The sequence below is a fragment of the Gopherus evgoodei genome, chromosome 1 (genome assembly GCF_007399415.2).
Source record: "Gopherus evgoodei ecotype Sinaloan lineage chromosome 1, rGopEvg1_v1.p, whole genome shotgun sequence".
In the NCBI taxonomy this organism is placed as follows: Eukaryota; Metazoa; Chordata; order Testudines; family Testudinidae; genus Gopherus; species Gopherus evgoodei.
The window spans coordinates 216,723,234-216,736,516 of record NC_044322.1 but is presented as its reverse complement, the minus strand read 5'-3'; the positions used below and the strand labels follow the sequence as shown (position 1 = coordinate 216,736,516).

The following is a 13,283-nucleotide window of genomic DNA, read 5'->3' as shown; positions in this document are numbered from 1 at the left end:
AATTCATGGTGGGCCCTTATCAAAATGAAAGCAGGGGTGGCATCTGCCGTGTCCCTTAGTCCATCCCTGGTGTTGAACCCTCCTTGCACAGTCTCTGGTGGGATTGTTCTGGCCATCCTTTCCATCACTGGAGTTACAGATGGAAAAGAACTAAAAATACTCCAGGCCATTGCAGAATCATTCCCTATAGGCTACAGTACATTTCCATTGGACCTTTCACCACTTCTCCTGGGAGATTATTCTGCAGCATAATAGATTTCACTATGGGCAGGTTTTTCTGTCAATGCTTTCCCTATTTTAGGTCCACATTTGGACACTGACACTATGTGCTTAATGTTAGACAATCATATTTGTAAATGTTGACTATAGTACTTGGCTATTTTAATCTTTCCTCAGAGTCAAGAAATCATAGAATATCAGGGTTGGAAGGGACTCCAGGAGGTCATCTAGTCCAGTGCTGCTCAAAGCAGGACCAATCTCCAGAGAGATTTTTGCCCTAGATGGCCCACTCAAGGATTGAGCTCACAACCCTTAGTTTAGCAGGCTAATGCTCAAACCACTGAGCTATCCCACCTCCCAATGTAATGCAAGATTTTAACTAGTAAGGTCTCTAGTGGAAGATGGTTTTATGGCTTAGGCAACTAGCCTGGGACAAGAGAAATCAGGCATTGAAGGGTGTGCGTATCCTCTAGTGCCCCCTTCTGGCCACGCATGGCTATGGGGGTCTGGCTCCATTTCCCCTCTTGGACTCCTTAAAACTCCATGCAAGCTTTTCTCTTCCAGTAATACCCTGGTTTATTCTCATAAACTGTTCCAATCAAAATATAGTCCCCAGAGTCCAAATTTTATCCTCTCCAGCTCCCAGCTTTAAACCAAATATAGAGCCTTAGCCCGCTTCACCTCCAGCTGACCTTTTTTCCCAGTAAGACCTCCCCCTGCTCGTTTTTCCCCTTGTTCTGAGGGAAGAGACAATATATACAGTCTTCTTCCCAGATCTTGTCCAGATTAGCTGGGAGAGACCTGTCCTGCTAGTCCCAGGTTTTTAAAGAAACAATAGCCTGGATTTTCCCCAGGCCTTAACTGTTCTCCTGGGACCATCCTCCTCTTTCCCAGCACCAACTTTGCCTTCTCTAGGTCTTCATTTACTCTAAAAAGTCCCTGGAGTTAAGGGACATGAAAAAGAATAGGTGTTGATTGACCACTAGTCCTTATAATCCTTAAGGAGACGGACACCCTGCTATGTCTGTGTGTAATCCCTGGTTTTGCCACAGATTTCCTTTGTGATCTTGGGTGAGTTGCTGCTGAATGCGTCTCCTTCAGTTCTCCATCTGTACAATGGGAATAAGAATAATGCTGCTCTATATTTCAAGGATACATTAATTTAATAATTGTAAGGTACTCAGCTAATGTAATGAAGGCCATATATATGTGTGTGTGTGTGAGTGTATGTATGTATGTATGTAAGAAAAATACTATATAAACTGGGTAAATATTACAGTAGAACTATGTTGGAAACTAATTGGGGATTGAGTTCATTACATTGAATATCTCAATACTGCAGCAGATACAGTGCATAAATTTCAGTCTGATGCACTGATCACTTTCTTTTTGTCCTACAAACCACAGTAAAGTGATTTCCATTGCATTGACAGCATCAGGATGTGAAGGGATGTTGACTTGTTCTTCATCAACTTCACTTTTGTTACATAATATTTTTTCCCCCTATCAGGAAAAATGATTTGGATAAATGGTTGTTCGGAAGATTGGATTCATAAAATTGATGTTCTTCTGTGGAATAATAATATATTTTTTAGATATACACTTGGGACTTAGCTGGCATAGAACCGTCTGCTGACTACAGTACAGACTACATGCTGTGGAGAAGTATTGCCTTTATTTGAAATGGATTTACCCATAATTAAATCAGGTGCCCTTTAGTTTTGTATTATGGGACTGATTCACATCACCGGATGTTTTCAGGGTCCATGAGTTCTGTTTCCGCTCTTATACAGGAACTCCACACTTAAAGTCGTCCTGGTTAACGTTGTTTCGATGTTAAATTGCTGATCAATTAGGGAACATGCTCGTTTAAAGTTGTGAAATGCTCCCTTCTAAGTCATTTGGCAGCCACCTGTTTTGTCCACTGCTTGCAGGGAGAGCAGCCTGTTGCAGCTAGGTGGTGGTGGTTGGAACCAGGGTGGACCAGCAGCCCCCCATCAACTCCTCACTCCCCTAAGTTCCCTGTGCAGCAGCTCTCCCTCTCGCCACTGCCATGTGCTGCTTCTGCCCTCTGCCTTGGAGCTGCTCCCTGAGACTCCTGCTTGCTGTACGGGGGAGGGGAGGGGCAAAGATGGGGGCTAATGTCAGGGTGTCTCCCCCTGCTCCTGCACCCTGCTTACCCTATCTTCCATAGAGCAGGAGGGACACATGATGGAGGGAGGGAGCTTCTAGGCAGTAGCTGTGGGTCTCAGGTCTCAGCAAGCTGATTTAATTAACAAGGCAGTGTACTTAAGCCTAGAGTCAGATACTTAAAGGGGAAATGCACATTCTTTCTCTTACACACAGGATGTGCGTCTCTGTCTGCCCTCCCTCCTTTCCTTCTGCCTTATAGAGTGTTGTGAGAATTAACTCTTGAGGTCTCAGCCAAATGTTAGTTCATCGTTTAGCAGTAAGGCATTCCCTGGGAAATATCCCACCCTCTGACTCCTCCACCTCAACCAAGCTTCACAATCATGATCACTGTGTACCAGTATTAAATTGTTTGTTTAAAACATATACTGTGTGTGTGTGTGTGTGTGTGTGTGTGTGTGTGTGTGTGTGTGTGTGTGTGTGTGTAGTCTTTTGTCTGGTGAAAAAAATTTCCCTGGAACCTAACCCCCTCATATATATTAATTCTTATGGGGAAATTGGATTCGCTTAACATCGTTTCACTTAAAGTCGCATTTTTCAGGAACATAACTACAACGTTAAGTGAGGAGTTCCTGTACAAGCTTATCGCTGTGAGAGGATGTGACATTCTGGCTCTTGTTATGATGTTGAAGTGGTTTCTTCTGTATTGTTTCAGGTTTCAGTAACAGCTCGAGATGACGTCCCCTTCTTTGGACCCCCACTCCCAAATCCAGCCATATTTAAAAAGGTTTGTGTCTCTGAGTCCTGTAAGCAAGCGATGCAGGGATTAGTTGTGTGATTTACACACTCCATCACCTCTAGGTTGCTGTTTCCAATCTGGCTTCAGGATGGGGCTGGATAACCCTGGGGGGGTTAAGGAAATGTATATCCAGAGCCTTTCCTAGGCTGCCATTTCCAGTCTATACTTCCTTTTTTTCCCACAGGGTCCAGAGTTTCGTGAATTCCTCTTGGCTAAGCTAATCAATGCTGAGTACAGCTGCTACCGGGCTGAAAAGTTTGCCAAACTAGAGGTGGGTCTGTGTACTTGAGTGTTCACATTAATATTTAATAAATGCAAAAAACTGTTAGTTTTTTAAGGCTGCACAATTAATGAAAGATATAGAAACTCTTAGGAAATTAAAGTCCTTTAAAAATAAAATAAAGTAAATATTAACTCAGCCTCATGGTGTTTCTTGTATGTTTTATTATATATATCTATATTAAAGTACACATTTAACCCCTCCAAAACAAGAACACTATATCTGGCATATGTGCAAAGTTGCTGCTACTAGAACTCTAGTGGTTACATTACCTGACTTTGTACAGTGAAAGCCACCCAATCTTAATGTTGCATTAACTTAGATTTTTGCATTTGATTTAGGGTAGATTGTTTTAAATCAGCAAGTACAAAATCTTGATTTAAATACTGTAATCAATTTTAATCTTGTTTTCCATTTATACTTTCTAGTTATTTTCCTAAAGAAAGGTTTATTTGCACTGGTTGATAACCATAAAAGCATATTAATTTGCAACCATATATAATTTTTACACTAAATTTGATACTTTTTTTTGCTAGCCAGGAGGATTCACTATATCTGTACATATTTATTTAAGCAATTATATTGCTTAACATGCATTTATTCAAATTCTTAATTTTTACATTTGTTTATTAAGGTAGAAGATGTGAATTATACATTTCTTCATTTACTAGATTTTTTTCTCTGATTTGTGTCAAGCTGTATTTGGATGGAAATTGGAATATAGTTTAAACTACTTAATAAATTAAAAATGTAAGTTTATCAGAACATGTTTGCATTTAAAATTAACTGATTTACTAAACAAAGTACATATCCTCTGCAGTGAGTGAACTGTACTATTTTTTTCCGGCAACATGTCCTTCAAGGCTTTAGAACTAGTAGGCCTCATCTTCACACCTAGTTTTTATTCATAGATTGGAAGAGGGAGACAAACTTTCCTGCTTTTTAAACTCCCGGTCTATTTCTTAACTTTGAATGAACTAGTCATTGAACAGAACTAGTTGAATAAACTGAAATGAAGAAAATATTCATGTTGTACCTGCAAAAGACTATCAATAGCTAGCACTTCAACAGACTCTGGTTCCAGGTGCTTAGCCAGTGTCTTCCACCAGTTCAGCAGTATGACATTCTTTAAAACTTTGGCAGCAAACGTACTGATTAAGATTATATTTTGTAAATTTAGTTTAAATTATTTTAATAGAGTGTAGTAAGTTTAGGCCTTTAACATAGGTTGTCATAATTTCATATAGGTTTATTTTTAAGAACAAAAACATATTTAATTTAAAGAGAGAAAATCTGATTTAAATGGAGAAACATATTTATTTATTTATTTATTTTAAATAATCAGTTTTTCGCCACCCTGATTTCATTTCCTAGGCTCTTCTAAGACGGGTTGAAGGAAATGGAAAACAGAAGAAATGAAGAAAAATGGCACCAAAAATAGCTCAAGGCAGTATGTCTGCCTTCAGAGTGGGGGGAGAATAAGGAAGTTAGAGAAGGGTCCACATTTGGAAGAAATCATATTCCTCTTAACACTAGAGAAAGTGGGATGTGTCGATTATATCTGAAACACAGGAGAGTTCATTCTCTCTCTCCCCCTCTCTCAGTGCTCCGTCCTTTCTTTATTCTGTTATTCTATTCTGTCCCTTTTCTCCCACTCTCTCTCTCTCTGCCCTGGTTTAGGAGCGGACTCGCAGTGCCCTTCTAGAGAGCCTTTTTGAGGAGCTGCAGCTCCGTAGCCGCAGCATGATGGGCCTGGCCTCTGGGGACGATGACAAGATGGAGAATGGAGGTGGTGGCTTCTTTGAAAATTTCAAGGTGAGAGATCAAGAACTGCTGCAGCCTCTAAACCAGCCCCTCTTTCAGAGCGGCCGCCACCCAACTCAGTCCCAGTTCAGCACGTGTGCTTGGGATGGGAGGGAGTAGGGGGAAATGTGGCTCCTTCTCAACAATGTAATGTATTTTTATATACACCTCTACCTCAATATAACGCTGTCCTCGGGAGCCAAAATATGTTACTGCGTTATAGGTGAAACCACATTATATTGAGCTTGCTTTGATCCACCAGAGCATGCAACTCTGCGCTACCCCGCCCCTCCCCCCCCGAGCACTGCTTTACCATATTATATCCAAATTCGTGTTTTATTGGTTTGCATTATATCGGGGTAGAGGTGTACCTCACAAGGAAAAATGCATCTTCTCCCTCCCTACTCAGGGGAGATGCAGCTTGGCACAGTACAGCATCCCAGGCTGCTCCTAATGTGAGGCCTCTGGGTAGGATGAAATGAATGGCCCTAGCCTTGGCCCTGGCTAGCATCTAGTGGCAGGGAGGACCCAATTCCCCTGATGTATAGAAAAGAGATCAGGAGCTTGCAGAAGGAAGTATGATGGGCTTAGGGGTCAGAGCCTTTTGTCCCCCAGCAGCACACTGGCTCTAGCCTAGCTCCAGGACAGCAGCAGCAGCTGGGAAGGTCCCGTCTGATAGTTGTTTCTAATACAACTGTTGCTGTAGTATCTAGATACTTTGGAATACTGAGATACACCTTTTTCCCTCTAAAAGCACAAGCTCTTTTTTGTATGATGAGGTGATATCAGTGGCCAATCTCCAGGAGCACAAGGTCAGGGTGATGTGAGGGAGGAAACACATATGCCAGTGATACTCAGATCTCAATGGTTCAGAAGCCAAATTAGTGATCAGCATTCCCCAAAAGAGCCAAAGTAGTATGACTTCATTGTTTCATTTACTTTCTCTCTCTCTCTCTCTCTCTCTTTATATATACTATTCTCACAGCAAAATGACTGACCAAGTATTCTACAATAAAAGCATCCTGATTGATTAATAACTTAGCTTGGTTAATAAATAATTGAATCATGGTATTTTAATATCATGTGCTGCAAAGAGCTGTAGGAGACACATTGAAGAACAACTTGCAGCTCCTGAGCCTCCTGTCTGAGTATCACTGGCCTACTCAAACAGGAGGGAATGAGTGTGCTGGTTCTCTCCACTGCCTGCATCCAGGGCCGTCCTTACCCGTATGCAAAGTACTCCGCTGCATAGGTCCTGGTGCCCTGCGCAACTGCGTGCTGCTCCAGCCCCTGCTCCGTCTCTTCCCCAGAGCCCCCGCCCCTGCCCCTTCCCCGCCCCAATCCTGTCTCTTCCTACTCCTGCCCCACCCCGGCCCGCCTCCTCTCTCCTGAGGACTGCAGAAGCTGTTGGGCCTGCACCAACTGGTAAGTAGAGCAACCTGGCCCCAGCCTGCTTCACTCCCCTGGCTCCCAGCTGCACTGCCGGTGAGTGCTAGGGGGCGGTTCCCCCCCAGCCCTCAAGCCTAGGAGCAGAGGAGGCTGAGGTCAGGTCACTCCACTTCCCACAGGAAGTGGCCAGTCCCCCTCCCCCTGTCCCCCACATAGGCCTGGGGCCAGCCCCCCCCCCCCTTCCACAGGTGCCAGCAACTCACTTGGCACTGTCAGCCCCCTTGGTTGGCAGTCCTCATCAGAATTGCTGGGGACAAAATGGGCGAACTCCCCACTCACCTATAGAGGTGGTTGGTGCAGGTCATGGCTGAGTCCCATTGGTAGGGTGTGTTTGAGTGAGTAGCTTGCAGCATCTGTTCGGTGGATAAATAGAAAATGTCAGACTCTGTCCAGCACCTGTCGGCATATATCCCCAAATCTGTTTTTCTGGCCTCTGGCAGCTGCTGCACATTGCTGTGTTCAGACAGCCTTTTAAGGAGTTGGAGAAGAGGGAGGGGGCCTGTGAAGTGGCTTTTTCAAAGTACCCTGGTTTCCGTGAGGCAGCTTCTCTCTCATGGTCATTGCATAGGCCTGCATGGGACTGGGCCCTCCAGCCTTACATGGGGATTCGGTCCCTTTTCTTGCATTTGGTATGACTGTGTGATGTAATGCTGGCTTTCTGGAAAGTTGTACTGTTGGTGGGGAATCTGTTTATTGTCTGCAGGAGGATGGGGGAGACTGAGAGCAGAGGGAACAATCTTTCACTGACCCGGGGGCAAATAGACAAGATGGGACCAAACAGGCCTTTCCCATGGGTAATGTTTGGGCTGCTGAGCTCTAGTGGGAAGGGAGGATATTTCTGATACTGGTCTCTGTCCCCCCATCTCTGCTCCCCTCTGTGATGGTCTTCATACTGCTCTTCCTTATGTGTGTCTGTGTGTGTGTCTGTGTCTCTTCGTCTGTCTCTCTCTCTCCCTTCTGTCCAGCGGGTGATCAGAGGCCGCAGCCAGAGCCTGGATACCATGGGGATAGCCATGAGGAAACAGCAGCAGCCGGCAACCCCACCCAGCCGCCCGGCTACTGCCAGCCTTGCTCTCAACCAGAGTGTCGCTGAGGGCACCAAGGCTATTGCTGCGGTAAGGTACCGCGAGGGAGTGCCATTGGAAGGGGCCAAGCATGTCTCTGATCCTCCATGATCCACCCACACATTTTGTCCCTCTATCCCTATTAGTGTGTCCCTCTGTGAATCTTTTTTGTTTGTTTCATTCCATTTCTGTCTCTATGTGTCTGACTGGGTGTTTCTTTGTGCATCTCTCTTGTTCTGAGTCTGTGTCTCTGTTTTGTCTTATGTCTCTGGGTCCCGTTCATCTACACACTGGATCTGAGGTTGGCACAGGGCTTGAGAGGAAGGGCAGAGGTGGCTTGACATCACCCTTGTGCCACCCTTATCCTGGACTAGCTCTGGATCTGCATGTTGCTCTAACTGAAAAAAGACCATACACCTTGATTTTACCAAGACAGTCCCGGTTTTTTATATAATGAGAACTTCAGGATGCTGGAACTGTTTCAGTGTTTCACTTCAACAATCAAATGTTCATTGAACAACAGTTCAGTGGAACAAGAACTCAGAGGGATGAACAGTATTTGGAGTGAGAGAAAAGTTAGATGAGCACAGGCACTGCCAAAACCATTCTTTTACTTGATGTGACTGTTAAGGATACTTGGTTGGTGTTGCATGATAAACTGAGCACTGCATTGCAGGGGAAATGCTCCATTCTGCGAAATATGCTTGTGTCACTGATAAAAGTAACACCTAGTTGTATAAGAAAAAGTGCACTCATGTCTTCTGTATGAATATTTCATGACCCTCGAAAATGTTGCCACAAAAGTGGCCTGGTTTCTGATTCTGAAAATATGGTTACTAGCTAACTCACACCTGACTGCCTAAGGCTTCTGCACTGGGGCTCCAGCAGGGCTGGTGTAGGGCCAAAATCACCAGCTCTGTGTCAGCCAGGGAGGTCCCTTTCTTTGGGGAATTGCTGCCCAGGGGACAGATGTTATAGCTTTACAGATCCTTATGTCTGCACTAAGGAGCCATAGAGTAGTGATGAGCTGAGCCTTTCCTCTCTCTCTCTGAGTCTGTATGTCTGTTGGTTTCTTTGGGCTTGTCTACACTGCGACATTGTCGACAAAACTTTTTTCTTTTATAGATACTTTAAAAAGCCCCCTGTGAAAGACAAAAATTTTGCTGACGCAAGTGGCAGTGTGAATGCAGCTTTGTCAGCAGGAGCGCTCTCCTGCCTACAAAGCTAACACCGCTCACCGGGCTGGAAGTATTGTGTCAGCAAAAGTGCTGACAAAATACCGACAGAGAGCGTTCACACATGCTGACTTTTACTGACAAGGCTGTGTCGGCACAGCCTTGTCACTAAAAGCTGCGTATTGTAGACGAGTCCTTTGTGTCTCCTTTCAATCTGAGTTTATGCGTCTCTTCCAAACTCTTTTGGTGTCTCTCTTTATGACATTGTAACTCTCTGCCTGAGCCTCTGTCTCTCTTTCCATTTCTCTCACTCTGTCTCCTGTCTCTCTGCGTCTCATTCTGCCTGTCTGTTTTAATTCCTCTCTGTCTCTCCTAGCATCTGTGTTCAGGGCTGGATTAACTCTCCTCTGGGCCCGAAGCTATTAGATTTTGTGGGGCCCCTGAAGTCTTTTTCCTGGGAGGGAGTTTGGTGCAGGAGGGGCATGGGGCAGGGGATTGGGGTGCAGGAAGGGGTATGAGGTCTGGAATGGAGTTTGAGTTCAGGAGAGGGATTCTGATCTGGGGCAGGGGGTTGGGATGGAGGAAGCGGTGTGAGGTGAAGGCTCCAGCTGGGAGGCCCTTACCACAGGCCGCTCCCGGCCCAGCGGCGCAGCAGGCTGCCTGCATGCTGTAGTCCCACACTGCCTCCAGAAGTGGCTGGCTGCTAGCATGTCTGCGGCCCCTGAGGGGAGGGGGAGAGTGTGTCTCCATCCACTGCCCGTGCCTGCAAGCGCCACCCCCTTAGGGGGACGGTGCGGGGGGTGGTGGCAGCGGATCTGCCTCCTTACCCCTGCCAGGGACTGCAGAGATGTGCTAGCAGCCGGCCGCTTATGGGAGTGGTGTGGGGCCACAGCATGCAGGCAGTCTGCCTGCGCGCCCCACTGTGCCGTGGGACTTTTAGTGGCGCGGAGCTGGAGATTGCTGCCTGTGTTGAACTCTCACTTCCTCCCCTCTCTTTCTCACTGACAGTTTGTAGGAGTTCTTCCTTCACATTCTGGTTCTTTTGGGGCTCTGGGCAGCCCTATTACGTATCAGAGATGATGCAAGGAGAGGGTCTGGGATCCAGGTTGCACACTCCCTCTCTCCCTCCTCCAGTACTCCACTGCTTTGTCTCTCACATTCCCCTCCCTCCTTCCTATAACTTCCTTACTCACCTTCTCTCTAGTCCTTTGCCCTGCCTGGGAGGAGCCCATCACGTACTCGAGGCAGCCACTTCCACGGGCGTCGCAGCAGTGCCATTGGCATTGAGAACATCCAGGAGGAGAAGAGGTAAGAGCTGTGGGAATGGGTGGGGTGGGATGAAGGGTGCTGGGGCAGTGGAAGAGAGAGGAGAGATGGAAGAAACTGGGACCAAGGGATGATGAAGGATAGTGAAGGCTGGGGGAGGCAAGAAAAGGGGAGATGGAGAGGTGGGATCAAAGGAACAGGAATAGGATCAGACTGCAGGAGAAAATAGACCTGGGACCCAGGGGAACTGACAGGAAGTAGGAAAGGAAAGAAGTAGGGGAGGGATAGACAAGGGAAACAGGAGGGAAGCACGACCAGAGTGAAGGGGAGGAGAGAGGGGAACAGGAATGTAGGTGACAGGACCTTCATCTAACAGAGTAGATGATGATCCAGGATTCCTGCCTGTCGTGTTCCATCCCCGTTGTGACAAGAACAGTTCTGCTGTGCACATGTGAGAGGAGAGTGGAGAAAAATAATTTTTTTCCATTTTTTAAAAATAGTAAATAAATCTTGTGACTTTTAAAAGAAATAATTGTGCAACTTTTCTAAACGTGCTATAATCAAAATGGCTGAATTTTGAGATTTGCAGATTATCACAGAAATAGCCTTCACTGAGGAGGAGAGCACAGCCTTCTTCCAGGACTTGATGTAGCTGAGTTACGAGCATTTGAAAATTGCACACTGAGCAGTAGAGGTTATTTTGTTAAGCTCTTAATGGGCCCCTAAAGGGGTGCTGTACATCAGGGGTTCAGTGCATGCCAGATCCAAAGTCCAGTCCTTTGAACTGCTCTATACACCACATTAAACCTTCCCTTCATGAAATCCAGGAATCTGTCCAAGAGCTCAGTGTAGAGGAGAAGAGAAACGCCCTCCCAGAATGTATACAGCTGTGACCAACACCATGGGTAAAATCTGTGCCTGTGAAGTCTCTCCGCATGTCTCTTTCTCTTGCCCTTCCTTAAGAGAGACACTGACAGACTTATTTTTATTTAAAATGATGTATTTTTTTAGAACAATAAATTATATGGAGGCAAGTTTCCATTAACAATGTATCTAAAATAAAAAACTGTCGCGACACTTGCACTTTTTGTGGCTTACCTTTAACAACAATTGTACATCTCGTATAAATACATTCCTCAGACCAGCCCTTTATATGTTACTCACCTCCCTATCCTCTTCAAGGATGTTTAAAGATTTCCTGCAAAGGTGGAAAAATGGGTCTGTGCCCTTCTTTGCTTCTTTATAATACAGAAAGAAGGTGTTGGGTTTCTTTAGATTTTCTTCTGCTTGTTTTCATCTTAAATATATCAGGAATGCTAAGCTTGCTCTTCCCTGCATTTGCTGGTTGACTCATCAGATGACTTGAGATGAAGTCTGGGAGTTTTCTCAGCTCCTAATTGAAGGGGCTGCACTGCAGAACAATTCACACGAAGAGATTTCCTCACAAATATATTAGTTAAATAGGTGTCAGCAAAAACAGGTTTGATACAGTCTGAAAGAAAAAACACTGCTGCTCTCAGTTAGTCAAATGTCACCTCCATGGTATGTTTGACATGATAAATATACTAAATCTCCAGTCAACTGTAGAGTCTTCCAGGTTAGATAAAATCTGAATTTCTAGTGGGATGGGGGTGTGGGGAGCAAGTTGAGAAGAAATTTTGAAAACTTAAACCCTTTCAGGTCTTTTATTTTTATCATAAAGAAGCATAAAAAGGCCCAGTCCTGATACGTTCTTCTTTGTAGACCACTTAAGAAGATTGCTGTGTTCCAAACTGCCCCAACCTGCACCTTGTACCTGTGTCCCCCATAGAAATCCCTCTCTGTATTTCCCCTTGTAGGAAGCATTAAGTAACATGTAGCTGGTTTTCCTTTCACACCAGTAGGGATGTTGCTGACAGAATCCAGAAGGTGCTGGAGAGTCCAGGACCCCTTTTTGACCTGAAGTCTGATGGCTCCTCCAGTCCCAGTTCCCCAGAGTTCCCAAACAGGAAGAACAAGTGAGTTGAAAATGGTCTTTCTGTTCAGGAGAAACTCTTGGTGTCCCTGGGGAAGGCTTCAGCATGGCAGGTGTCTCACTTTTTATCCCCTTACATAGATACCTTGAATGTGGTGGCTAGTGATTAGAGCCAGGGATCGGGAGCCGGGTCTGCCAGGTTCTGTTCCTGGCTCTGACACTGACCATGGATGACTGACTTCCCCTCTCTGGATGATCCCCCCATCATATGGATGATTACAATAAAGCTGCCCCACAGGGACTTGTAAGGCTTTGTTACTGTCTGCAAAGCACTGGAAGGGTCTTGGGTGAATGGTGCAAAATGAGATCTGCGTATCACAATGATGGTGATAACTTTGGACTTGGATTTCAGAACTCTCTCCAGTCAAACCTTGGGATATTGTGTGATGCAGCCACTCTCACACTCCTCATCCAACGTGAGCAGCTGCTGTAGTGGAGTGAGGGAAAATGAAACATCTGAGGAAGAGGAGAATGAGATGGTGAGTGTAGGATTTATGAGCCCTAAAATACAGAGATTCCCTCCCCCTCACACTCTGGGTCCCCCCTTCTCCTGTTTACCCCTAACACCAGCTAAGTTCTGTAATGATAATTGAGGCCTAGTAGGTCTACCCCGGTTGTGAGCCTAACTGTGGGCAAGTGGATAAAAGTTTGTAAAGTATTACAGTAATCTATAACAATGAATGCTGATAGGAAAAGCTGGAAAAGGTACACAAACAGTGAATTAGTCCAAACGAAAAGACCTAGTGATATAACTCAAGGACTATGTTAAGTCATGCCTGGAAAAAGAAATGTGGGACTGGAAGTCAATGGACCAAATTAGTGTATCAGAAAATAGGCCTAATTGGTGGGCAAAATAATCATAGAATAGAAGTACAGAAGTATAGAAATGGAAGGGACCTCAGTAGGTCATCTAGCCCATTCCCCTGCACTCAAGTCAGGACTGAGTAATAACTAGACCATTCCTGACAGATGTTTGTCTAATGTGTTCTGAAAAACCTCCAGTGACAGCGTTACATTCCCCTGGTGTTATCTGGACTCTGGGAGCCAGCCCTACCCTGTTCTGCTGTGAAAATCCCCACTCCCG

The 13,283-nt window shown here is 45.3% G+C and overlaps 1 protein-coding gene across 6 annotated transcripts in view; it reads left to right on the top strand.

The window, feature by feature from the left end:
* Window positions 1-13,283, top strand: part of LOC115636301 (rap1 GTPase-activating protein 1-like) — a 56,677-nt gene that overhangs the window by 29,031 nt on the left and 14,363 nt on the right. For 5 of the 6 annotated variants that reach the window (XM_030536228.1, XM_030536221.1, XM_030536247.1 and 2 more), the window contains exons 14-20: window positions 3,065-3,136; window positions 3,333-3,419; window positions 5,109-5,243; window positions 7,646-7,795; window positions 10,124-10,227; window positions 12,066-12,182; window positions 12,552-12,678. In XM_030536228.1, coding sequence (XP_030392088.1) covers window positions 3,065-3,136; window positions 3,333-3,419; window positions 5,109-5,243; window positions 7,646-7,795; window positions 10,124-10,227; window positions 12,066-12,182; window positions 12,552-12,678 — 792 coding nt within the window. The remainder of the gene's footprint in view (window positions 1-3,064; window positions 3,137-3,332; window positions 3,420-5,108; window positions 5,244-7,645; window positions 7,796-10,123; window positions 10,228-12,065; window positions 12,183-12,551; window positions 12,679-13,283) is intronic. The other variant, XM_030536237.1, reaches the window with a different exon arrangement.